The sequence below is a fragment of the Marmota monax genome, unplaced genomic scaffold (assembly GCF_021218885.2).
Source record: "Marmota monax isolate L192 unplaced genomic scaffold, Marmota_monax_Labrador192_F-V1.1 WCK01_AAM20220418_F8-fsc00038, whole genome shotgun sequence".
Lineage (NCBI taxonomy): Eukaryota > Metazoa > Chordata > Mammalia > Rodentia > Sciuridae > Marmota > Marmota monax.
This window is the reverse complement of record NW_026692498.1, coordinates 1,417,143-1,444,208: the sequence shown is the minus strand read 5'-3', so window position 1 is coordinate 1,444,208 and position 27,066 is coordinate 1,417,143. Positions and strand designations below refer to the sequence as shown.

Genomic DNA, 27,066 nt, shown 5'->3' with positions numbered 1-27,066 from the left:
CGCAGGCTGGTGCTCTGGCTCCATCTGCAGAGGAGGCAGCGGAGTTGTGGGGCCTGGGGGTGTCCCAACAATAAAAGAAGAGGAAGAGCCAGGTTGGTCACATGCCCCTGCAGTGAGGCAGGGGAAGCTATTTTTCCTTCCCTTGTGAATTCCACAAGGAAATGATGGCGTGGGGGAAACCCGCATCTCCCTGCAGAGAACATCAACAGAGCCAAGGGGGACAGGCAAGGCTCATCCACTGCAGACAGCACAAACAGCCACCGGGAAGCAGCCATGTGTCCAGCCTCACCTGACCCCCGGCAGGTACATAAACCCCTGGCTCAGGAGGTCCCACACCTCACTCCTCCCTCCACCTGCTGCTCTCACCTCCTCCACCCTCCACCTCCAGAACCATGACCTGCTGTGGCTGCTCCGGGGGCTGTGGCTCCAGCTGTGGGGGCTGTGGCTCCAGCTGTGGGGGCTGTGGCTCCAGCTGCTGCAAGCCCGTGTGCTGCTGTGTGCCAGCCTGTTCCTGCTCCAGTTGTGGCTCCTGTGGGGGCTGCAAGGGGGGCTGTGGCTCCTGTGGGGGCTGCAAGGGGGGCTGTGGCTCCTGTGGGGGCTGCAAGGGGGGCTGTGGATCCTGTGGGGGCTGCAAGGGGGGCTGTGGCTCCTGTGGGGGCTGCAAGGGGGGCTGTGGCTCCTGTGGGGGCTGCAAGGGGGGCTGTGGCTCCTGTGGGGGCTGCAAGGGGGGCTGTGGATCCTGTGGGGGCTGCAAGGGGGGCTGTGGCTCCTGTGGGGGTTGTAAGGGGGGCTGTGGCTCCTGTGGGGGCTGCAAGGGGGGCTGTGGCTCCTGTGGGGGCTGCAAGGGGGGCTGTGGCTCCTGCGGGGGCTGCAAGTCCAGCTGCTGTCAATCCAGCTGCTGCAAACCCTGTTGCTCCTCAGGCTGTGGGTCCTCCTGCTGCCAGTCCAGCTGCTGCAAGCCCTGTTGCTGCCAGGACAGCTGCTGCAAGCCCTGCTGCTGCCAGTCCAGCTGCTGCAAGCCCTGCTGCTGCCAGGACAGCTGTTGCAAGTCCAGCTGCTGCAAGCCCTGCTGCTGCCAGTCCAGCTGTTGTAAGCCCAGCTGCTGCAAGCCCTGCTGCTGCCAGGACAGCTGCTGCCAGTCTAGCTGCTGCAAGCCCTGCTGCTGCCAGTCCAGCTGCTGCAAGCCCTGCTGCTCCTCAGGCTGTGGGTCCTCCTGCTGCCAGTCCAGCTGCTGTGCCCCTATTTGCTGTCAGTGCAAGGTCTGAGGTTCTGGACACAGAACTCCAGTTGCCCCTGCGCACCCTCAGTCTCCAGACAGGGGCAGGAGCTGCACCCCAGGCCCCTGGGGCTCACCCCTGGCTCTTATCTTCCAGTTGTTGGAAGCTGCATCTGCAGACCAAGGAGGACCCAGGTCTCCAGGGAAGGACACCACTCACTCGTGGGGCTAGGTCCCTCTTCCAATGCCCAGGGAATCATGCCTCTCATCCCTCACCCACATTCTCCAGCCTCTGAGTCACTGCCCCTCATGGCCTCTGGCTTCATCTGGACATGCAGCACACAGTGGAGTCCCCACAGCCTGGGCACCCCCAAGCTGTGAGCACCTTGTCCACTGACAGTGGCCCAGCCCAGGCTGGCTCCTCTGGGCCCTCCCTCTCTGGCCAACTTCTCTGATTCCTCTGTGGAGGCATGTACCCTTGATGTCCTGAAATAAAGTCTGTCACCCACTCTGTTTCCATGGTGTTCTTCACTTAATTAACTAATCAATGAAAGCCCCTATCGCCACACCTCGATCCTCCTCCAAGTTCTTCTGCTAGTTCCAATCACCATTCCCCCTTGAGTCCACTGGCTCCTGGAGCCAACTAGACCATGCCCACCATGGGGCATGTCAGGGCCAGGGTCAGCAAGGCAAGGGCCACGTAGCACCTGCTTCCAGGTCTTGGGCCTTCTGTGATCTGGAAACCAAGGCAGCAGGGGGAGTGGGATACTGGTGCCACTGAGCAGCTCTGCAAAGGACCTGGGTCATCAGGGCACCCAATTCAAGTGACTTCACCATGGCGAGGAGACCAGGCGCAGGGCCAGGCCCAGGGGCGGAGGTTGCACAGCTGGGACATCTGGGGACAAAGGTTCAACCTGTGGTGAGGTCCAGGAAGTGAGTCGGAGACATTTCTGCTCACTTGACCCAAGAGCCGTGGCTATCACACTGATGTGTGCTGAGAACCCAGGTCCCTGGAGGGCCAGAGACGGGGGAAGGAGAGACAGACCTTGAGGAACCCTGCTGAGAGTCAGAAGGGGACCTGGGGCTCGGCCTGGGAAGAGCCAGCGGGTGTGTCATTCAGCTTTTCACTGATGTGACCAAGATTCCTGACAGGGATGACTGAGAGGAGGAGAGGATTATTTTGACTTGTGGCTTCCGAGTCTCAGCGGCTGGCTTAGTGAAGAAGAGAGAGGAAGGGCCACAGGGAGGAGGAGCCCTTCCAGCACAACCCCAGCGGCACTTCCTCCAGCTAGTCCTGACCCCCAGCAGTCCACCAACCTGAAGGGATGAATCCACCGAGGAGGCCAGAGCCCTTAGGATCTAAGGACTTCCCAGAGGTCCCACCTCTGGACCCATGAAACCCTGCGGGACATCCCAGATTCAGAGCCTAACATTCCACCCCTGCCCCAAAGGCCCACACCTATCCCACAATGAAAGATGCACTCAGTCCCTCTCCAAGAGTCCCCTAGTCTTTGCAGTCCCTGGGTTGCTGAAGTTCAAGTCCAAAGTCTCCTCCAAGACTCAAGGCAACTCTTAGCTGTAAGCCCATTTAAAAATCTCAAAGCAAGTGACATGCTTTCAACAGGGAATGACAGCACAAACACTCCTTTTCCAAAAGGGCTGGGGCCAAAGCCAGGCTGAAACTCAGGGAGGCCACTAGGTATTTGAATTTTTGGTGGATGGACCATGGTGGAGGATAATAGAACTCCTAAATAATTAATTGGAAAATTTAATTGTACTTTATCTATTCCTCTCTCTAGATTATAATTTTTAATAACTTTGTAAGTGTGGCATAACATTCTAGCAATGTGTTTTTATCTTTGTGTGCTAATAATACAACATCGATATAGTGAAATATTTGTAGTTCAGGATTTTGATTTCTAAGTGGCTGGATTGCTTTGTTAACATAGATTTGACACATAGTTGGGCTGTTAGCCATCCCTTGAGGGAGTACTTTCCATTCATATCTCTGATCAGGACCTTCATGATTCAGTGCAGGGATAGTACATGCAAAACGTGGACTATCCTCAGGATGAATTGGAATTGAAAAAAAAAAACAATCTTTAATATCTATAACTAAAAAATACCAGGTTTTTGGCAAAGCAGACAATTGAGGAATCCCTGATTGAGCAGGTCCCATAATAACCATCTCATTATTAATGGCTCTTAAATCTTGCAATAATCTCCATTTACCAGATTTCTTTTTAATGACAAAATGGGAGTATTATGGGGAGATACGGAAGCTTGTATATGTCCCTTTGCTAATTGTTGTTTGACCAGGTCATGGGCTGCTTGTATCTTTTCTTTAGTCAGGGGCCACTGAGGAACCCATACTGGTCTTTCTGATTTCCAAGTAATTTTTATTGTCTCAGTGGCCCTTTCTGAAAATCCAACCCATGTCTGTCTGTTCCTTGATCTATTTGAATTGGTGCTGCTATACCTTGTTCTTGTTCTCCTAATCTTTTTTTTTCCTAAAACCTTGTCTAGCCATAATAGTGGGAGCATTTGAATCGATGTTATTTGTTAATGTTAGTCCTAATTGATCTAGGACATCTCGTCCCCATAAATTTACAGGAAGATGATCCAATACATATGGCTGTATAGTTCCTTCACATCCTTCAGGATCCTTCCAATCTAATACCATTGCACTTCTATGGGGATTAGTCGCCACTCCTAGGCCTCGAAGCGTTTGAGTGGCATGTTGTAATGGCCAATGTTTTGGCCATTCTTGACGAGAGATGATGCTAAGGTCTGCACCTGTGTCCAGTAGCCCATTAAATTCATGTCCTTGAATATTTAGTTTTACCATGGGGCGAGAATCTAAATTTAAAGAAAGCATAGCCCAATCTACACCTGTGGAGCCTAATCCCTTGGAACCTCTTTCTACAGTACTACTGGAAAATTTATCATGCAGGCTGGGTATTATTAGTAACTGTGCTATTCTATCTCCTGGTGAAATTACTGATATACCCTTTGGAGAACTGGCTATAATTTTTATTTCACCTTCATAATTGGGATCAATTACCCCAGGACTTATCATAAGTCCTTTTAGAGTAGAAGAACTGTGTCCCAATAATAAGCCTACTGTTCCTTGGGGAAGAGGTCCTTTTACCCCTGTGGGAACAATTTGAACTCCCATCTCTGGAGTTAGCACTGCTCTGGCGGAGGCGCAGATGTCCAATCCTGTGCTTCCTCTGGTTTGTCTAGTGAGGGATCTAATGGACAATGTGTCCTGGGCACTACCCTGATGGGGTTGCTGGCTTCCTCCAGTGTTCTGTATATTTGTGGTCTTGGGCCCCAGAGCATTGGGCCCCCCTGTCCATTTTTTGGCAATGGAGCCCGATGCTTTTCTCCATGACATCGTGGATAGACACCTGGTCCTTGTTTGTTTTTTGATAATGGAGTACCCTCTATGGTGGTTTGAGAACGGCATTCATTAGCCCAGTGTCTCCCTCTATGGCATCATGGGCAAATACCCGGTATTCTACTCCTTTGATACCTAGTTTTGTTAAACCCTCCTCCTATGGGGCAACTCCTTTTAAAATGTCCTGTTTGTTCACAATTGTAGCATGTTTTTGGCCTGGCATCTAAAACCTGTTTTACTGCAGCTGCCAAGACTTGCCCTTGTTCATTAATGTCTCTACATAATTTATGTGTTTAAATAGTCATGTTTCCATGGTCTAATGACTTCTCTGCACCAACGATTCACTTGCTCATAAGCCAGTTGTTTTATTAATGGCATTGCTTGTTCTGTATTCCCAAAAACTCTGGTAGCTGTTTGAATAAGCCTATCTACAAATTCAGCATAAGGTTCATTAGCTCCTTGTATTACCTTAGATAATTGACCTTGTAAACCTCCATGTCCTTGTAAAGTCTTCCATGCCCTAACCGCATCTGCAGCAATTTGTGAGTATATGGCAGGATCATATACAATTTGTTGCTGCTGACCCTCATAAGGTCCCTTTCCTAACAACATATCTAGATTTCTCTGAGGATAACCAGCTGCTGCATTTCTCCTAGCCGTCTCCTTGCAAAATTCCTCATTGGCAACCTTCCATAACAGGTATTGTCCTCCATTTAGCACAGCTTTACACATACTAGCCCAATCTGCTGGCGTCATGTTCAAGTTGGTAATGGATTTGATCATGCTTACAGTGAAGGGTGCTTGAGGACCATAGGTTGGTACAGCCTCTTTTAGCTGCTTCACTGTTTTGAAATTTAAAGCATGGTGAATTCACTGCCCTCCTGCCTGCTCAAATACAGGGCATGTTAATATTTGAGGTCCTGTCTCAGGATCCCATCTATCAATTACCGGGGTTGGGGGCCTCCCAGCATATGGAGGTGGCGCTGTTGGTTGGACACTTACACCCTCTGGTGATAGAAAGGTGTTAGTAGCAGTCTCCTGTTGTAACTTTTCCCCTGATGGCTTTTTCTTCTAAACTTTCTTCCTCTGTCTGACTAGTTTGAGAGACCTTCTCTTTTACTTGAATCCATATGTCTTCTCCTTCCTCTACCATTGTCTGAACTGAAGGCTTTGGGCTAAGTAACCAAGATACCAACGCCCACAATGGCAATGTGCCAACTGACAGAATTCCTGGGTTTTTCTTTTCCTTTTCCCTTAAATCTTCACCATGAAGGTCCCATTGTGATATATTTAACAACTCCTCCTTAAAAAGCCATGGGCTAGGGGCTGGGGATGTGGCTCAGACGGTAGCACGCTCACCTGGCATGCGCGGAGCGCTGGGTTTGATCCTCAACACCACATAAAAATAAAAAAATAAAGATGTTGTGTCCACCGAAAACTAAAAAATAAATATTAAAAAAAAATTAAATTAAAAAAAAAAAGCCATGGGCTACATTTTTGTATTGTATCAACGTATGCCCTGACTGCTCTTGATTTTACTGGGATGCCTGCCACAGTCTGGCTGGGCACACAATCACGAGCCACCACACAGCTTGTAGATTCAAACAGCAACTCTTTATTCCCGAACTCACACCAGCCGTCTACAATCACGTTCTGGGGAAATCCACGTTCTCTGCCCAAATCCACGTTCTCTGCCCAAATCCACCTCCACTGGGCTTCTGTCTCCCAAAATATACTGTCTGAATCCCGTGAGAACTCAAGGGGAACTCAGGCAGCAGGATACGCCCTATTCCCAGCAGGAATAATCTTAAACCTTAAACCTGGAACCTAAACTGGGAACGCCCTAAACAAGATTATCTTAAAACCGGGAACACCCTAATCTGCCTTGGTCCTTGAGCAAGGTTACTTACATTCAATGTCACTGCAACATGTCAGCAACATGGGGTACGCTGGCAAGGAAATTGTCATACCTACTTGGCTAATGGCTCCCAGCAGATGCCTCCTTCCTCTAACAATTTACTTAACACTCTTTCGGTTTGTTTTGTACTAATTTCTGATCCCATATTTCTACTATAATACAACCCAACAAGATGACGCCAAACAAAACCGAAACAGAATGAAACAAAAATGGAACAACAAAGAATCATTATATCAGCCTTTCCATCCTCCTGAAATGTCCATCCATCCTTTCTCCCTATCTGTTCCTCAGACGCAAATAGTTTTTGCTCAGATGTGAGCGGTTTTTCTTCCGTCTCACTCATCCCCAGGGACAGGCAACTTAAAACAAAAGCGAAACAAAACGAAAGAAGAATCTTAAAATGGCTACCCATCCTCTCGCCTCAGGGGCAAGCAGTTTACCTTATCACTTACCCTCAGTCGTTCCCCGTGAGGGCCATCAAATGTCGCAGTCTGGCTGGGCACAATTCACGAGCCACTTATGAAGCAGAAACGAACTTTACTTTTAGATCACACACGCCACACCACACTAGCTCTTCAGGAATTCCCTCAGAGCCCAACTGCCCCCACCGGCTTCCCACAAGCCTCTCAATCCCCCCACTCCTCCTGCTCTTGAGGCCGATTGGCTGGGTCTCGTGGGCGGAGCCAAAAATAGTCCCCCAATGAGCAGCTCCATGGTCTGAAAGGGCGGGGAAGCAGCCCAATGCACATCACCGCAGAGGAGCCAATCAGCTGGCAGCTAGAAGTTTGCTGGGGCCGCTGTGAGCCAATCATCAGCCAGCAGCTGGAAGTTTGCTGGCAGCTGGAAGTTTGCTGGGGCCCCTTCAGCTGTGGCTCTCAACACACAGCCTCACAGATTCCCATCTTGCCTGAGGGATTCCGACCCTGGCACACATTTCCTGGCCTCTGAGGTCTCCTTTGTGATCTTGGTGGAAGCCTCCGTGAGCCCAAGCTGCTGCATTCTCCATGCCTGCAGAGCCAGCACCCAGTGAGCCATGCCAAGGCCTGTTGTCACCAGGACTGGTAACCAGGCCCACTTGGGCCATGGCTGCGGTGACATTTGTGTGCCTGGATGGCTGAGCATGGTGAAATGAATCCTGGGGAAACAAGTTTCTAGGTGACCCTGAGGGAGCAGGTGCCCCCAGAGCTGTCTTCTGAACACAGCCTTTCAAGTGAGTTTTCCATTGGGCACTCTTGAGCCTAGAATGGGAAGGGTCTTGCTGACCCCCAAGATGCCCTAAGTCACCTTTACTCTTGCCCCCCTGCAAAGAACTTGATTTCTCTCTAACAGCACTGATCTCTTCAGCAACCACAACTTCCTTAGCTCCAATTTTACATATGCTTTTCTGACCAAACTAATGTTTAAAATTCTTTCTGCTCTGTTTTTTGCTCATGATCATCACAGTTAACCTGGCTTAAAGCAGTCAGGAACATCCATACCACTGCCTGAGATTTCCTCTGCTAGATTAATTAGCTCATTACCTTCAAATCCAGTATCACACAATGTCTCAGAACACGGGCAAAATGTAGACAAGTTTTTGCCAAAATGTAATACATGAGCCTCTGGTTCAGTTCCCAATAGATTCCTCATTCCCCTCATGAACATAGTCTTTACGTCTACATCCAATTGGCATTCTTCCAAAACAATGCAAAGGTTGTCCCTTAAGCTCTGCCTACAACATTCTAGGGCTTGTCTAGCTTGTATTTCCAAACTTTTCCAAACTCCTCACGTGAAATAGTCCCAAAGACTTCTGAACCATATGGGCAGAATGACCCCATTCCTGCTATCAAGTTTCTGTTTTAGTCAGCTTTCAGTGCTGTGACCAAATACCAAACACAAACAACTTAGAGAAGAAAAGGTTTTGTTTGGGGCTCATGGTTTTAGAGGAGTCAGTCCCTGGTGGGCTGGCATCAAGACAGAAAAGTCACGGCAGCTAGGAAACGGAGAGAGATGTGGGGAGAGGAGCCAGAGAGAAGATGACCCTCCAGGCACGCCCCAGTGACCTACTTCCTCCAGCTTGGTCCACTCCCAGCTGTCCATTTAGCCACCAATGACAACCCACTGGTGAAGACAGAACCCTCATGATCCAGCCACTTCCCCAAACCCCACCTCTGCACATAGGAGGCTTTGGGATGGTGCAGACCCAAACCACAGTACCCAGTAGGTAGAAGGACCCAGAGGGGTGGGCAGGAGCTGAGCACAGAGGGTGTACAGGGTCTGCAAGAGCACAGCGAGCAGGAGACTCACGCATGCACATAAGCATACCTACATCACACATTCCGTGTCTGTACACACAGGTACATACACACACACACATAGGTACACACACACCATGTATACACATTTATACATATGCACACACCCCATACACAAAGTACTCTATACGTGTTGCATACATGCCACACACACAGACACTGTCTGTGCACATGCTAGGTATGTATGAATGCTATGTATAAAGCTGTTATATACACACATGTATGTATACACACATGAACACAATGTATGTGCTCACTACACATGGAGAGAGAGATACACAACTACACACAAACTCACACATAGAGTCATAGATGTTGGTGCAGAGAATCAACCTACACAGACTTGGGAATTGATTAGCAGTTCCTCTGAGGCTGACTTCTTACCTGCTGCTGGACCTTGAAGTCCACAGACAGGTCAGGTGGAGGAGGTCACAGGAGGTGCCAGCATGAGGCCGAGCCCAAGGATGGCTGGGGCCTGTGTCCACTTCTGTTGCCTCTAACCTTGGTGGCCAGGGTGTCCTGCAGAAGCCAGGGCCCTCCTGAAGGAGCCGAATGCAAACACCTGGCCCCGGCGAGGAGAGCTGGCCAGCCTGCAGCTGCTGTTTGAAGCCAGCAGAGGTGGGTTGGTGCGTCAATAACAGTGTGTGCTGCTGGGGCTACTGCATCCCCTGCAGCACCCACCCTTGCCCTGCCTCCTCCAGGTACCCTCCTGGTATGCCTCCTGGTACCCTCCAGTGAGACTCGTGAGATAGGAGGCTCTGGATGATGTGGTACAGACTAGCAGAATGGTCTCGGTGAATGACAGTTGGTCCCTTCTGCTTTGGTGCATGGAACCAAGCTGTTAGTGATCCAAAAAAGTTCTGTCCACATCCTCATCACCCAAAGCTGTGAACGTCACCTTATCTGCAGAGGGGTGCTACCTTATTTGGAAAAGGGTCATTGTTGATGTAAGCTAAGGATCTGGAGATGGGAACATGGCACTGGTCATCTGGGTGGGTCCCACCCATGCACAAGAGAGAGGAAAGAGGGGCATGGAGACAGGAGATGGCCATGTGGCCAGGCAGGCAGAGACTGCACCACTTGGCTACAAGCATCCTCCACAATAAAATGCTGAAGCCAGGAGCAGACTTTCCCCCAGAGGCTCCAAAGGAGAGGACCCTGAGACACCCCGACCTGGGTTCTGTCTCCAGACGCAGAGGAGGAGTTTCCAACGGCCCAAACCATTCACTACATGGCAACCACGCCAACTTGGCACCTGGGTTTGGAGCCTGCTGTGACACAAGCACAGCCACGTGGCACATACACACATGCAGAAGGACGGTGGCCCCTCCTGCTTGGACCGTCTGTGCCACAAACTCCTGGGAAGCAATGACACTTCTGCTTTAGTTGAGCACAAGTGGGGGGGTGTCCAGAGTCTCACCAGTGGCCCTTGGGGAGACCCAGGTGGTGAGACTGGGCTTTCTTAGCATCTGTGTTCAGATGAGGTTTTGTATTCAGAGTTGTTGGTGCTTTGAAAGGCACCGGGAGGGGGCGAGTGTGTTTCCTTGCAGAATAGAGGACAAAGAAGGATGAGTCCCACAACTCAAGGCCCATCCCAGCCCCTGGATCTGCAAACACTATTCATCAAAACAGTGGACGTGAACTCACTTTGAAAAGGAATCTCTGCAGGTTTCATCAAGTTGTGGGGTTTGAGAGGAGCTCACCTGGACTGAGTGGCCCGAGCCCACCACAGTGTCTACCAGAGGCAGAGGTGGGCATTGTAGGAGGGGTGACGTGGCCAGGGAGGCTTAGATGGAGTGGCGCAGTCCCAGCCAGGGCACTGACCTCAGGAGGGGGAGGAGGAAAGGGTGCACCACCAACCCCCCACCCACCCTGGAGGGGTGGAGCCGCCAAAGAGAGTCGCCTGCACCTGGGGTTTAGATTCCGGCAACCCACGTTTGAGAGAATAAATTTCTCTTATTTAAAATTTCACCCAATTTTTAGTAAACCATTACAGCAGGTATACAAACATGATGTATACAGCAAGAAATTACGTGTTGGGTGGAGAATGGCACGGTATAGAGTGCTTGCCTAGCATAAGGGAGGCTCTGGGCGCTATCCCAGCACCATGGAGGAGGGGGGGAGAAGGAGGAGGGGGAGGAAAAGAAGGAAGGAGAGGAGGGGAAGAAGGAGGAGGAGGCAAAGGAGGGGGGAGAAGGAAAAGGGGGAGAAGGAGGAGGGGGAGGAGGGGAGAGGGGGAGGAGGGGGGAGAAAGAAGAGGGGAGGAGGAGGAGGAGGAGAAGGAAGAGAAGGAGGAGGATGGGGAGGAGGGGAGGAGGAGGGGGAGGAGGGGGAGGAGAAGAGGAGGAGGAGAAGGAAGAGGAGGAGGAGGAGGAGAAGGAGGAGGAGGAAGAAGAGGAGGAGGAAGAAGAGGAGGATAAGGAGAAAAAGAGGAGGCAGAGGAGGCAGAGGAGGCAGAGGAGGAGAAGGAGGAGGAAGAAGAGGAGGAGGTGAAAGAGGAAAAAGAGGAGGAGGAAGAGGAGAGCAGGAAGAAAAGGAGGAGGAGGAATAAGAGAGGAAGAGGAGGAGGAGGAAGAAGAGCAGGAAGAAAAGGAGGAAGAGGAGGAGGAGGAAGAGGAAGAGGAGGAGTAGAACAGGAAGAAAAGGAGGAGGAGGAGGAGGAAGAGGAAGAGGAGGAGGAGGAGAACAGGAAGGAAAAAAAGGAGGAGGAGGAGGAAGAGGAGGAGGAAGAAGAGGAGGAGGAGGAAGAAGAAGAGAAGAGGAAGAAGAGGAGGAGGAAGAGGAGGAGGAGAACAGGAAGAAAAAAGGAGGAGGAGGAGAAGGAAGAGAAAGAGGAGGAGAAGAAGAGCAAAAGAAAAGGAAGAGGAGGAGGAGGAAGAGGAGGAGGAGAACAGGAAGAAAAGGAGGAGGAGGAGGAAGAGGAGGAGGAGGAGAAGGAAGAGGAGGAGGAGAAGAAGAGCAGGAAGAAAAGGAGGAGAAGGAGGAAGAGGATAAAAGAAGGAGGAAGAAGAGGAGGAGGAAGAGGAGGAGAATGAGGAGGAGGAAAAGGAAGAGGAGGACGAGGAGGAGGAGGAGGAGAAGAAGAGCAGGAAGAAAAGAAGGAGGAGGAGGAAGAGAAGGAGGAGGAGGAAGAGGAGGCAGAGGAGGAGGAAGAGGAGGAGAAGGAGAAGGAGGAAGAGGAGGAGAAGGTGTAAGAAGAGGAGGAGGAGAAGAAGAGCAGGAGAAGGAGGAGGAAGAGGAGGAGGAAGATGAGGAGGAGGAGGAGGAAAAGGAAGAGGAGGACAAGGAGGAGGAGGAGGAGGAAGAAGAAGAGGAGGAGGAGGAGGAGAGCAAAAAGAAAAGGAGGAGGAAGAGGAAGAGGAGGAGGAGGAGGAGAAGAACAGGAAGAAAAGGAGGAGGAGGAGGAGGAAGAGGAGGAGGAGGAAGAGGATGAGGAGGAGGAGGAAGAGGAGGAGGAGGAGGAAGAGGAGGCAGAGGAGGAGAAAGAGGAAGAGGTGGAGGAGGAGGAAGAAGAGCAGAAAGAAAAGGAGAAGGAGGAGGAAGAGAAGAAGAGCAGGAAGAATAGGAGGAGGAGGAAGAGAAGGAGGAGTAGGAAGAGGAGGAGGAGTGCTGGGAGCCATTAGCCAAGTAGGTATTGCCGCAGTCTGGCTGGGCACAATCAGGAGCCACTTGTCAAAAGAAACTAACTTTATTTTTAGAACCACACACGCCAAACAAAACAGCCTCTCAGGAAAAACCCTCAGAGCCTCAACTGCCACCACCGGCTTTCCACAAGCCTCTCTCTCCCACACAAGCTTCTCCCCACCTCCCACAATCCTGCTCTTGAGGCCGATTGGCTGGGTCACGTGGGCGGAGTCAAAAAAGTCCCCCAATGAGCAGCTCCGTGGTCTGAAAGGGCAGGGAAACAGCCCAATGAGCATCACCGCAGAGGAGCCAATCAGCTAGATGTTGCTGGGGCCGAGGAGCCAATCAGCTAGATGTTGCTGGGGCCGCTGTGAGCCAATCATCAGCCAGCAGCTGGAAGTTTGCTGGCAGCTGGAAGTTTGCTGGGGCCCCTTTGGCTGTGGCTCTCAACATCTCCCCCTCTCTGTTTAAACAACAAGCATGTGGCTTAGGGACCGTGCCTGTTAGGCAGTCCAATTCAACATATGGTCCTTACCCGTCATCGGATGAACTGACCTCTAGGCGTCAGCCTCCTGTCTTAGGTTGGTACCACTGCAATTGGATCATACCCGTCACTGACTACCGGTCCAGCATACAGCCATACTTGTGGATAGGCCTTTGCACCTGTGGGGGGGTGAGGTTCTTTGCCTCACCTCTGTTGGCCCCCAAATTTTAGACCATCACTAGTAGAGGAGGATGCAAAATGCCATGACATTAAGCCAATTGAGGGCTCCTTTGAAAAATTGTACCACCGGTGACACCATCAGCAAAAATACTCCAGCACTACCACAATTCGCTGTACCAACAGATAGTTCACAATGCATACAGGTGAGCTCACAATGTGTCCAGGCAAGTTCTGCAAGCAGTTCAGTGATGGCTATTGTAGAAGCTGTAGATTGGTTTTATCTTTGACTTCACTAGCACTGGGATGAAGATAGGAATTTTGGCAACAATGGCTAAAGAAAAAATTATGTAACATTACAGAAGGCACTAAAAGAAAACAATTTTCTTAACAATTTACATTGTCTTCACCGGCACTGGGATGAAGATAGGAATTCTGGCAATAATGGCTAAAGAAAAAATTATGTAACATTACAGAAGGCACTAAAAGAAAACAATTTTCTTAACAATTTACATTATCTTTAAGAGAATTATTAAATATAATGAAAAGGAAAGGTGAAAGTAAACAAACAGATCTGTTAACCTTCTTTTTTGTTTACATATTAAAACAATCCTCAACAGTTGTTTACCCAATTTAAATTAAACCATATAAATCACGTGAAAAAAAATATTTGGATCCATTTTATCATGAGCGCTCATCATATATGATATATGGACATACGTACATTCAAACATATAACACAAAACACAAGTGTGCACACATAATATAATACATACAACACATAACATTATAGTAAAGGCCTTATAACATTTTACAGGTGAAATCTCCATTGCAATGTTTAAAAACTCTATAGTCAAAAAATAGAACTGATCAGCAAAACATTAACAAAGGTCTGTATGAGCTCAAAAAACAAAATAGAACTTCATGATATGGCAAAGGGCAATAATAAAATAGATATTGAAAAAAGCATCCTGGTTCTGTTGCAGATGTAAGAATAGCCAAACTGGAGTTTTGGATATCAGTTGTTATGGATTTGAGCCAAATCATCTTCTTTTTGGTCTGTAGAAATCGCTTTAGTTAATCTTTCTGGAATCCAAATCGGCTGCTGTTCTCCCTGTGGAAACACATAAACAGACCCCCGACTCCAGACAATCACTGGGTCAGGACCTTGGTTAATCTCTCTGGAATCCAAATCAGCTGCTGTTCTCCCTGTGGAAACACACAAACAGACCCCCGACTCCAGACAATTACTGGGTCAGGACCTTTCCATTGTCCTGTTAGAATATCCTTCCAAAGTACCTTGGGCTTATGTACATTTTTTGGACACATATGCCTTTCCGCAGCACTAAGTCCTGATGAATCCAAATTTAAAAAGTTTAGAGTAAAAAGGGTTATTTTAAGTTTATCTTTGGGGAATATATACCCCTTCCCAATTCATTCTTTTTGCTTTAATAAGTACATTTTAATAGTTTGATGAGCTCTTTCAACTATGCCTTGTCCCTGTGGATTGTATGGGATTCCTGTTATATGAGTAATGCCAAATGTTGAGCAAAATTGTTTAAAAGAGGTAGAAGTATAACCAGGGGCATTATCTGTTTTTAACTGTTTTGAAACACCCACAGTGGCAAAATTTTGTAAGCAATGAGCTATAACATCTTTAGTTTTTTCTCCGGCATGAAGGGAGCCCATCAAAAATCCAGAAGAAGTATCAAATGTAACATGCAAATATTTTAATTTTCCAAATTCTGGCAAGTGTGTGACGTCCATCTGCCAAATATGGTTAGGTATCAATCCTCTAGGATTGACTCCAAGATTAACTTGTGGTAAAAAGGTCACACAATTTTGACATTGTTTTATTATTTGTCTAGCTTTTTCCTTAGTTATTTTAAAACGCTTTTGTAAAGTATTAGCATTGACATGGAACTTTTTATGAAAATTTGTAGCTTCTTCTATTGTGGAGAAAATATGTATGTCATGTGTAGTTTTATCTGCTAAATCATTGCCCAAACTAAGGGCTCCAGGCAATCCTGTACGTGCCCTGATATGTCCTATAAAGAATGGATCTTTTCAGTCCCAGATTAGACTTTGTATAGTGGAAAGCAAAGAGAAAACAGTAGAGGAAGGGGAAATCCTACCAGCATCTTCAAGAGATACTATAGCATTAACTACATACTGACTATCAGAAAATAAATTAAATACAGAATCTTTAAACATCACAAAAGCTTGTAATACTGCATTAAGCTCTACCTTTTGAGCTGATTGTTTGGGTACTAAAAATGTAAAAGTTTGATCAGGGGTAACTACTGCTGCTGTACCATTATTTGACCCATCAGTGAATATATTTGGAGCATTCATGATAGGTGTTTTACTTGTCATTGGAAAAACTAGAGGATGCGAAGACCAAAAAGACAACAAAGGGTTAGATGGTAAGTGGTTATCAAATGAAACATTAGATTTGCACATGATTATTGCCCAAGTATTTAACTCATTAGCTAACTCATCAATTTGATCCATACTATATGGAGTCATAATTTTATTGGGAGAAATCCCAAACACTCCCTTTGCTGCTTTTATTCCTTTGAGTATCAATTGTCCTGCAGCCTCAGGATACCTAGTAAGAATAGTGTTAGGAGAATAAGATAAATGTATCCATAATAATGGACCTTCTTGCCAAAATACTCCTGTAGGAATATTTTTTGTTGGTAGTACAATAAATAATAAAGGCAAACTTATATCAATTCTATCCAAATGCATATTTTCCATATATGTTTCAATGATTTTTAATGCCTTTCTTGCTTCAGGCGTTAACATTCGGGGTGAATTTGGATCTGATGGACCTTTTAGGATATCAAATAAAGGTCCCAATTCTCCTGTTGGTATACCTAAATAAGGCCTTATCCAATTTATGTCTCCTAATAACTTTTGAAAGTCATTAAGTGATTTGAGTTGATCTACTCGTATTTGAATTTTTGGTGGACGGACCATGGTTGAGGATAATAGAACTCCTAAATAATTAATTGGAAAATTTAATTGTATTTTATCTATTGCTATCTCTAGATTATAATTTTTTAATAAGTTTGTAAGTGTGGCATAACATTCTAGCAATGTGTTTTTATCTTTGTGTGCTAATAATACATCATCCATATAGTGAAATATTTGTAGTTCAGGATTTTGATTTCTAAGTGGCTGGATTACTTTGTTAACATAAATTTGACACATAGTTGGGCTGTTAGCCATCCCTTGAGGGAGTACTCTCCATTCATATCTCTGATCAGGACCTTCATGATTCAGTGTAGGGATAGTAAATGCAAAACCTGGACTATCCTCAGGATGAATTGGAATTGAAAAAAAAACAATCTTTAATATCTATAACTAAAATATACTAGGTTTTTGGCAAAGCAGACAACTGAGGAATCCCTGATTGAGTAGGTCCCATAATAACCATCTCATTATTAATGGCTCTTAAATCTTGCAATAATCTCCATTTACCAGATTTCTTTTTGATGACAAAAATGGGAGTATTATGGGGAGATACAGAAGGTTGTATATGTCCTTCTGCTAATTGTTGTTTGACCAGGCCATGGGCTGTTTGTATCTTTTCTTTAGTCAGGGGCCACTGAGGAACCCATACTGGTCTTTCTGATTTCCAAGTAATTTTTATTGTCTCAGTGGCCCTTTCTGAAAATCCAACCCATGTCTGTCTGTTCCTTGATCTATTTGTATTGGTGCTGCTATACCTTGTTCTTGTTCTCCTAATCTTTTTCCTTTCCTAAAACCTTGTCTAGTCATAATAGTGGGTGCATTTTGGTTGATGTTATTTGTTAATGTCAAACCTAATTGATCTAGGACATCTCGTCCCCATAAATTTATAGGAAGATGATCCAATACATATGGCTGTATAGTTCCTTCACATCCTTTAGGATCCTTCCAATCTAATACCATTGCACTTCTATGGGGATTAGTCGCCACTCTTAGGCCTCGAAGCGTTTGAGTGGCTTGTTGTAATGGCCAATGTTTTGGCCATTCTTGACGACAGATGATGCTAAGGTCTGCACCTGTATCTAGTAGCCCATTAAATTCATGTCCTTGAATATTTAGTTTTAGCATGGGGCGAGAATCTAAATTTAAAGAAAGCATAGCCCAATCTACACCTGTGGAGCCTAATCCCTTGGAACCTCTTTCTACAGTACGACTGGAAAATTTATCATGTAGGCTGGGTATTATTAGTAACTGTGCTATTCTATCTCCTGGTGAAATTACTGATATACCCTTTGGAGAACTGGCTATAATTTTTATTTCACCTTCATAATCGGGATCAATTACCCCAGGACTTATCATTAAGTCCTTTTAGAGTGGAAGAACTCTGTCCCAATAATAAGCCTACTGTTCCTTTGGGAAGAGGTCTTTCACCCCTGTGGGAATGATTTGAACTCCCATCTCTGGAGTTAGTACTGCTCTGGTGGAGGTGCAAATGTCCAACCCTGCGCTCCCTCTGGTTTGTCTGATGAGGGATCTGATGGACAATGTGTCCTGGGCACTACCCTGATGGGGTTGCTGGGTTCCTCCATTGCCCTGTATATTTGTGGTTGTGGGCCCCGGAGCATTAGGTCCCCCGTCCAGCCCCCCTGTCCATTTTTTGGCAATGGAGCCTGATGCTTTTCTCCATGATATCGTGGGTAAACACCTGGTCCTTGTCCGTTTTTTGATAATTGAGTACCCTCTATGGTGGTTTGAGAACGGCATTCATTAGCCCAATGTCTCCCTCTATGGCACCGTGGGCAAATACCTGGTATTCTACTCCTTTGATACCTAGTTTTGTTAAACCCTCCTCCAATGGGGCAATTCCTTTTAAAATGTCCTGTTTGTTCACAATTGTAGCATGTTCTTGGCTTGGCATCTAAAGCCTGTTTTACTGCAGCTGCCACAATTTGCCCTTGTTCATTAATGTCTCTGGCATCTAAAGCCTGTTTTACTGCAGCTGCCACGACTTGCTCTTGTTCATTAATGTCTCTACATAATTTAATATATGTGTTTAAATCTTCATGTTTCCATGGTCTAATGATATCTCTGCACCAATGATTCGCTTGCTCATAAGCCAGGTGTTTTAGTAATGGCATTGCTTGTTCTGTATTCCCAAAAACTCTGGTAGCTGTTTGAATAAGCCTATCTACAAATTCAGCATAAGGTTCATTAGCTCCTTGTATTACCTTAGATAATTGACCTTGTAAACCTCCATGTCCTTGTAAAGTCTTCCATGCCTTAATTGCATCTGCAGCAATTTGTGCGTATACGCCAGGATCATATGCAATTTGTTGCTGCTGATCCTCATAAGGTCCCTTTCCTAACAACATATCTAGATTTCTCTGAGGATAACCAGCTGCTGCATTTCGCTTAGCCGTCTCCTTGCAAAATTCCTCATTGGCAACCTTCCATAACAGGTATTGTCCTCCATTTAGCACAGCTTTACACATATTAGCCCAATCTGTTGGCGTCATGTTCAAGTTGTTAATGGATTCGACCATGCTTACAGTGAAGGGTGCTTGAGGACCATAGGTTGTTACAGCCTCTTTTAGTTGCTTCACTGTTTTGAAATTTAAAACTTGGTAAAATCGCTGCCCTCCTGCCTCAAATACAGGGCATGTTAATATTTGAGATCTTGTCTCAGGATCCCAACTATCAACTGCGGGGGTTGGGGGCCTCCCAGCATATGGAGGTGGCGCTGTTGGTTGGACACTTACGCCCTCTGGTGATAGAAAGGTGTTAGTAGCAGTCTCCTGTAGAGGTGGTGCTGTTGGTTGGACACTTACACCTTCTGGTGATAGAAAGGTGTTAGTAGCAGTCTCCTGTTGTAACTTTCCCCCTGACGGCTTTTTCTGTTTTACATTTCTTTCTCTGTCTGACTAGCTTGAGAGGCCTTCTCTTTTACTTGAATCTTTTCTTCTGTCTGACTAACTTGAGAGACCTTCTCTTTTACTTGAATCATTATGTCTTCTCCTTCTTCTACCATTGTCTGAACTGAAGGCTTTGGACTAAGCAAACAAGATATGAACGTCCACAATGGCAATGTGCCAACTGGCAGAGTCCCTGGGCTTTTCTTTTCTATTCTTTTTAAATCTTCACCATGATGGTTCCATTGTGATATATTTAACAACTCCTCCTTAAAAAGCCATGGGCTACATTTCTGTATTGTATCAACGTATGCCCTGATTGCTCTTGATTTTACTGGGATGCCTCCTTCCTCTAACAATTTACTTAACACTCTTTCAGTTTGTTTTTTACTAATTTCTGATCCCATATTTCTACTATAATACAACCCAACAAGATGACGCCAAACAAAACCGAGACAGAATGAAATAAAAAGGGAACAACAAAAAGTCATTATAGCCTTTCTATCCTCCTGACATGGGCATCCGTCCTTTCTCCCTATCTGTTCCTCAGACGTAAATAGTTTTTCCTCAGATGTGAGCGGTTTTTCTTCCGTCTCACTCATCTCCAGGGACAGGCAACTTAAAACAAAAGTGAAGCAAAATAAAAGAGGAATCTTAAAATGGCTACCCATCCTCTCGCCCTGCCCTCAGGGGCGAGCAGTTTCACTTACCCTCAGTCGCTCCCCGTGCGAGCCACCAAATGCCGCAGTCTGGCTGGGCACAATCAGGAGCCACTTGTCAAAAGAAACTAACTTTATTTTTAGAACCACACACGCCAAACAAAACAGCCTCTCAGGAAAAACCCTCAGAGCCTCAACTGCCACCACCGGCTTTCCACAAGCCTCTCTCTCCCACACAAGCTTCTCCCCACCTCCCACAATCCTGCTCTTGAGGCCGATTGGCTGGGTCACGTGGGCGGAGTCAAAAAAGTCCCCCAATGAGCAGCTCCGTGGTCTGAAAGGGCAGGGAAACAGCCCAATGAGCATCACCGCAGAGGAGCCAATCAGCTAGATGTTGCTGGGGCCGAGGAGCCAATCAGCTAGATGTTGCTGGGGCCGCTGTGAGCCAATCATCAGCCAGCAGCTGGAAGTTTGCTGGCAGCTGGAAGTTTGCTGGGGCCCCTTTGGCTGTGGCTCTCAACAGGTATGACAATTTCCTTGCCAGCGTACCCCATGTTGCTTAGTGGAAGGACTCGTTGAAATAGGACATTTTGCAGTGACATTGCATGTAGGTTGTGGTGAGCCATTCTTATAGACCGTGGCCGCCATTAGAAGATGGCGCCGGCTTCCACTGTGGCCTGTGATAAACAACTCCTTTTTTGGAGAGTTGGCACGCAATCCCTTACCACCCTATGAGAGAGATCCACGTGGCAGCTTGGGATTGGTATGCGGGAGGCTTTATTAGGCTGTGCTTGGGCGCTCGGCGGGGGGGGTCGCTAGAAGATGATACATGAAACAAGGCCTGAATAAACTGCTGAAAGAAGAATCCTGTGTCGTGTTTTCCCTTGCTGGCGAGGGGTCGCGACAATTGGTGGCCCGGACGGGGAATTATATTCCTCGAACCCAGGATCCAGAACTTTCAGCAGTCAGGGTGGTGCACCGGTAAGTTCCCAGGTAAAGTGGGAATCCGCAAGCAAATAGCGGGGCGCTCTCTCTGTAAATAGAGAGACAGCGGGAAAAAGGGACGCTCCCCTGTAAAAGGAAGAGAGCGGGGAATTCATAGAACGGAACGCTCCCCTGTAAAAGGAAGAGAGCGGGGACTTTTGTACTTTCACTTTCTTTATAGCTCTAAAAACATTATGGGCGCTACCTCTTCAAGCCCAATTTTGTTGGCCCTAGATGGGTTGTTACATTCAAAAGGACTTAAGATAAAGCAGAGTACTTTGCAGATGTTTTTAAGAGAAGCTGATATAGTGGCTCCTTGGTTTGCTTTTTCAGGGAGTCTTACGATTCCTAGCTGGGACAAATTAGGGAAAGATCTAGATTTCGCTCGTGAGCAAGGCACCTTAGAGGGTGGTGTTATACCACTTTGGAAGTTAGTTAGAGGATGTATAACAGATGGTAAATGCCAGGTAGCTGTGAGTGAGGGTCAAGCTATTCTTGAGCAACTGCATGAGGAAAAATCTGAAGGATCATGTAGTGAAGTGGCAGAGAGTATTAAAAGTAACAGTAGTGAGAAGGCAAAAGAGCCTGAAGATAAAAATAGGAGAAGGCTCTACCCAGACTTGACCGAATTAAAAACGCCTGAGAACACAATCGACTCAGAGAGTTCTGAGGACCTTGATATATTGTTACAACAACTACATAAGATAAAAATGAAAAAGAAGAAAAAGGAGACACAGGGCACGCAGGCCTACTGTAAGAAGGGGAAGGGAGTTAACATCGGTCAACAAAACTCTGAGGAGGAGGAGGTAGAATATCTAGAAGAAGATATGGTGCCGATTGCCCCACCTCCGTATGTGGGTGGGAGCCAAGGTTCCGGGAGATCTTTTCATGCACAAGTTTGGAGGACAGTTAAGACAGATATGGGACTTGCATACCCTGTATTTCAGGACAATAACAGGGGAAGATATCATGAGCCTTTAGACTTTAAGATAATTAAAACCTTGGCAGAATCTGTCCGCACTTATGGCATAGATGCCGCTTTCACTCTCACTCAGGTGGAGGGACTTACTAGATTTTGCATGACTCCCTCAGATTGGGCTAGTCTAGTCCGCGCTTGTGTTTCCCCAGGGAAATATTAGGAGTCCAAAGTTGGCTGTTTAATGTTTCTGGCAGTACCCAAGACTCGGAGCGAGGTAGGAGGCTTAAAATTTCTGCAAACAATTCACAATTGTTTAATGCTACATTACCCTCCGCAGCAGTCTGTCTCCAATCTCCGTTCCTGTTTCTTTTGGCTAATGTTACATTACAGGGGATGCTTAATTGTTCTAATATTACCTGTTACTTGTCTGAGTGTTGGAATGGCTCCTGGACTACGGCAGTGGTTATGAAAATTCCAACCTTTGTCCCGATTCCGGTTACTACAGATCCAGAGTCTTTTCCTATTGTTGAACTGATTAGAGCCCGTAGAGATTTTGGAATTACGGCAGCTATAGTGACAGCTGTGGCGGTGTCTGCTGCTGCAGCAGTTACAGCTGGAGTAGCCATGGCCAGCCAAGTACAAACTGCTGCCACTATTAATCAGGTTATTCAACAAACATCCACCATACTTGAATCTCAAAGTAAAATTAATCAACACATTTTATCTGGGATTTTGGCTGCTAATCAAAGGATAGATCTGCTTCAAGCTCAAGTTGAGGAGTTGTCTGTTCTAGTACATTTAGGTTGTGTTGATCAACGTGCACATTTATGTATAACCTCTGTCAGATTTAATGATTCCAGAAATGCCTCCCGCATCATCGGAGAGTATCTATCCGGAACCTGGTCCATGGAAGCAGAAAACATGATCCAGTCTCAACTAACCCAGATAGCTGTCTTGAACAGTACCCGTGTCGATTCCGTGACTTTGGGTCAATTCACCGATTGGATATCTTCTGCTTTTTCCTTATTTAAGGAATGGGTGGGAGTGGGCATTTTTGGGGCAATGTGTTGCTTCAGTGTTGTGCTTTGTTTGTGGCTTCTCTGTCGCCTTAAAACTCGCCATGCGCAAGAGAAGGCTATGATTGTACAGGCTCTTGTAGCCTTAGAAAATGGCATTTCTCCACAAATCTGGCTTGCACATCTTAAACAGTGATTTCTGGGCATGGCCATTGCACCCCAAGTTAGTTTCACATTGCACTGGAATTGGCATGTCCTCTTCCTTATTCTCTCCCAGTGCTGAATAGCCCTTGCACTCTGCAGGTCTTGTTACCATTGCACGCAGATGGGTTTCCACACTAGTACTTTTCTATCGCCTTGAAGTTCGTGCCTTTCTTTCAGGGTGCTGTCAACTTGTTTGTCATTATAAACAGCCACAGTTCAGCCTCAGCTATCCCCCTTCGTCCACCATCGTCACGATACAGGATGCGAGGCAAGGCACTGCACTTGAGTGATCCCTCAACGGACCTCAAGGAAAGCATGTCCTATTGCATGCGGGTTTGACGTCCACGCCCCGCCCTACGAAAAAAGGCGTCGGCTGATATGGGACCAGGTCTAGGGAAGGGACCTCCTTAGGACTGAACCATACACTGCAGCCACTTCTGCACAGTGGGATAGGACCTCTACTTTCGCCTGCATTGTTTTATAAAATAGAAGGGGGAACTGTGGTGAGCCATTCTTATAGACCGTGGCCGCCATTAGAAGATGGCGCCGGCTTCCACTGTGGCCTGTGATAAACAACTCCTTTTTTGGAGAGTTGGCACGCAATCCCTTACCACCCTATGAGAGAGATCCACGTGGCAGCTTGGGATTGGTATGCGGGAGGCTTTATTAGGCTGTGCTTGGGCGCTCGGCGGGGGGGGTCGCTAGAAGATGATACATGAAACAAGGCCTGAATAAACTGCTGAAAGAAGAATCCTGTGTCGTGTTTTCCCTTGCTGGCGAGGGGTCGCGACAGTAGGTGACCTTGCTCAAGGACCAGGGCGGATTAGGGCATTCCCGGTTTAGGTTCCAGGTTTAAGGTTTAAGATTATTCCTGCTGGGAATATGGCGTATCCTACTGCCTGAGTTCCCCTTGAGTTCTCATGGGATTCAGACAGTACTTTTTGGGAGACAGAAGCCCAGTGGAGGTGGATTTGGGCAGAGAACGTGGATTTCCCCAGAACGTGTTTGTAGACGGCTGGTGTGAGTTCGGGAATAAAGAGTTGCTGTTTGAATCTACAAGCTGTGTGGTGGCTCGTGATTGTGTGCCCAGCCAGACTGCGGCAGAGGAGAATGAAGAGGAGGAAGAGGAGGAGAAGAGCAGGAAAAAAGGAGGAGGAGGAGTAGGAAGAGGAGAAGGAGAAGGAGGAAGAAGAGGAGGAGGAAGAAGAGCAGGAAGAAAAGGAGGAGAAGTAGGAAGAAGAGGAGGAGGAGAAGAAGAGCAGGAGGAGGAGGAGGAAGAAGAGGAGGAGGAGGAAGAGGAGGAGGAAGAGGAGAGGAAGAGGAGGAAGAAGAGGAGGAGGAAGAGTAAGAGGAGGAGGAGAAAAGAGCAGGAAGAAAAGGAGGAGGGGGAGGAAGAGAAGGCAGAGGAGGAGGAAGAGGAAGAGGAGGAAGAAGAGGAGGAAGTAAAGGAGGAGTAGGAGGAAGAATAGGAGGAAGAGGAGGAGGAGGAGGAGGAGGAGGAAGAGGAACAGGAGGAGAAGAAGAGAAAGGGAGGAGAAGGAGGAAGAGAGGAGGAGGAGGAGGAGGAGGAACAGGAGGGGAAGAAGAGAAAGGGAGGAGAAGGAGGAAGAGAGGAGGAGGAGGAGGAGGAGGAGGAACAGGAGGGGAAGAAGAGAAAGGGAGGAGAAGGAGGAAGAGAGGAGGAGGAGGAGGAGGAGGAAGAGGAGGAGGAGGAGGAGAGCAGGAAGAAAAGGAGGAGGAGGAGGAAGAGGAGCAGGAGGAAGAGGAAGAGGAGAGGGAAGAGGACAGGGGAGGAGGGGAGGAGCCCAGGCCAGCTCTGGCATGGGGCTTGATAGCCGGCTCCAGGTTCTGGGTGCCCTCACAGCACCACAGGGAGAGGAAGAGCGTCTGGACCCCAGCGCTCGGGCTGGTGAATCACATCACGTGACACTCCTTCCTCTTCCTTCCCAGGTGTTGGTCCTGCTTCCTGGGCTGACCAAGGGTACATGGGCCCTGGCAGACAAAGCCAGGACGGGTGGCCTCCTGTGAGTGGGGAGAAGCCAGGTGGGCCTGGAGCTGAAGCAGTGACCACACTGGATCTTCATTTATCTGAGTTCACAGTGCTGGTGGCCACAGGAGGCCACAAGGGTTGGCACAGGGAGGGTGGCGACTTGCCTCAGCCTCCCCCATCAAGCCTGGAAAGGGGCCCAGGGCAGGGAGATGCCCCAGGCTCTCCTGAGTCCAGAGCTCTGGCTTGATTCATGGAGGAGCAGCACCCTGCGTTTCCGGAACTCTCCACAGCACGGCTGCCTTGACATCCCTACCGATTTTGACTCAGTGACTTTTAAAAAACTTCCTCTGTGTGGGTCCATTTCCAGCTCCTGAATGGCCTGAGACTACACCCTGATGGGACCCAGGGCAGGAGCTGGGAGGAGGATCCAGGCGAGCGGAAAGGGCTAAAGAAAGGAAGAACACCATGGAAACAGAGTGGGTGACAGACTTTATTTCAGGACATCAAGGGTACAGTTCACGCCTCCACAGAGGAATCAGAGAAGTTGGCCAGAGAGGGAGGGCCCAGAGGAGCCAGCCTGGGCTGGGCCACTGTCAGTGGACAAGGTGCTCACAGCTTGGGGGTGCCCAGGCTGTGGGGACTCCACTGTGTGCTGCATGTCCAGATGAAGCCAGAGGCCATGAGGGGCAGTGACTCAGAGGCTGGAGAATGTGGGTGAGGGATGAGAGGCATGATTCCCTGGGCATTGGAAGAGGGACCTAGCCCCACGAGTGAGTGGTGTCCTTCCCTGGAGACCTGGGTCCTCCTTGGTCTGCAGATGCAGCTTCCAACAACTGGAAGATAAGAGCCAGGGGTGAGCCCCAGGGGCCTGGGGTGCAGCTTCTGCCCCTGTCTGGAGACTGAGGGTGCGCAGGGGCAACTGGAGTTCTGTGTCCAGAACCTCAGACCTTGCACTGACAGCAAATAGGGGCACAGCAGCTGGACTGGCAGCAGGAGGACCCACAGCCTGAGGAGCAGCAGGGCTTGCAGCAGCTGGACTGGCAGCAGCAGGGCTTGCAGCAGCTAGACTGGCAGCAGCTGTCCTGGCAGCAGCAGGGCTTGCAGCAGCTGGGCTTACAACAGCTGGACTGGCAGCAGCAGGGCTTGCAGCAGCTGGACTTGCAGCAGCTGTCCTGGCAGCAGCAGGGCTTGCAGCAGCTGGACTTGCAGCAGCTGTCTTGGCAGCAGCAGGGCTTGCAGCAGCTGGACTTGCAGCAGCTGTCCTGGCAGCAGCAGGGCTTGTAGCAGCTGGACTTGCAGCAGCTGTCTTGGCAGCAGCAGGGCTTGCAGCAGCTGTCCTGGAAGCAACAGGGCTTGCAGCAGCTGGACTTGCAGCAGCTGTCCTGGCAGCAGCAGGGCTTGCAGCAGCTGGACTGGCAGCAGCTGTCCTGGCAGCAGCAGGGCTTGCAGCTGCTGGACTTGCAGCAGCTGGACTGACAGCAGCTGGACTTGCAGCCCCCACAGGAGCCACAGCCCCCCTTGCAGCCCCCACAGGAGCCACAGCCCCCCTTGCAGCCCCCACAGGAGCCACAGCCCCCCTTGCAGCCCCCACAGGAGCCACAGCCCCCCTTGCAGCCCCCACAGGAGCCACAGCTGGAGCAGGAACAGGCTGGCACACAGCAGCACACGGGCTTGCAGCAGCTGGAGCCACAGCCCCCACAGCTGGAGCCACAGCCCCCACAGCTGGAGCCACAGCCCCCGGAGCAGCCACAGCAGGTCATGGTTCTGGAGGTGGAGGTTGGAGGAGGTGAGAGCAGCAGGTGGAGAGGGAGGAGTGAGGTGTGGGGCCTCCTGAGCCAGGGCTTTAAGTACCTGTCTGGGGTCCTGATGGCAGACACAGTCTCTTCCTTATGTCTATTTTCACACTTTCCCTAGGGAAGTTGTGTGTTTACAACAACACAAACTGCTCCACCTGTGACACACCCACTCACCCACTGCCTTCTGTGCAGCTTCAGTGCCCGGCTCCTCTGGCTGGGGGACCCCCAGAAGGAGGTGATTTGGGAATGTCTTGCCATGTCCAAATCTCCCTTGCTTCACTGCAGAGACCCAGTGGAGTGACCAATGTTTCCTTTTGTCCAAAATCATAAGAAATTCAGATTCTGGTGCAGAATGAGCCAGGTGCACTTTTAGACTCAAGACAGCTTGTTCTGTGGACTTTGCAGCTTCTACCGACTGGCCACGCAGGTTCCTATCCACACCCTTCCCCCAGATCTTTCTTTGAGGTTTAGAGTTCCCTGCAAAAGAAATTGCT

General features: G+C 48.3%; 2 protein-coding genes across 2 annotated transcripts; one reads left to right on the top strand and one right to left on the bottom strand.

Annotated features, from left to right (window-relative positions):
• The first annotated feature begins 348 nt into the window (after positions 1-348).
• Positions 349-1,597, top strand: LOC124092680 (keratin-associated protein 5-4-like). The gene is made up of 2 exons (XM_046444494.2): positions 349-870; positions 1,506-1,597. Exons 1-2 carry the CDS (start codon positions 393-395, stop codon positions 1,595-1,597), a joined length of 570 nt encoding a protein of 189 aa, XP_046300450.1. The 5' UTR covers positions 349-392.
• A 23,656-nt stretch (positions 1,598-25,253) lies between these two features.
• LOC124092679 (keratin-associated protein 5-4-like) lies at positions 25,254-26,830 on the bottom strand. Its single transcript, XM_058579628.1, has 2 exons — positions 26,747-26,830; positions 25,254-26,293 (listed from the first exon to the last, which is right to left on the bottom strand). Exons 1-2 carry the CDS (start codon positions 26,828-26,830, stop codon positions 25,718-25,720), a joined length of 660 nt encoding a protein of 219 aa, XP_058435611.1. The 3' UTR covers positions 25,254-25,717.
• Positions 26,831-27,066: the final 236 nt, after the last annotated feature.

Coding starts and splice junctions, on each gene's coding strand:
- LOC124092680 (XM_046444494.2), top strand. CDS start 393: ATGACCTGCTGTGGCTGCTCCGGGGGCTGTGGCTCCAGCTGTGGGGGC. Junction 871..1,505: donor CTGTGGCTCCTGCGGGGGCT/GCAAGTCCAGCT, acceptor CACATTCTCCAG/CCTCTGAGTCACTGCCCCTC.
- LOC124092679 (XM_058579628.1), bottom strand. CDS start 26,830: ATGGCAAGACATTCCCAAATCACCTCCTTCTGGGGGTCCCCCAGCCAG. Junction 26,294..26,746: donor AGCTGCACAGAAGGCAGTGG/GTGAGTGGGTGT, acceptor GGGGGCTGCAAG/GGGGGCTGTGGCTCCTGTGG.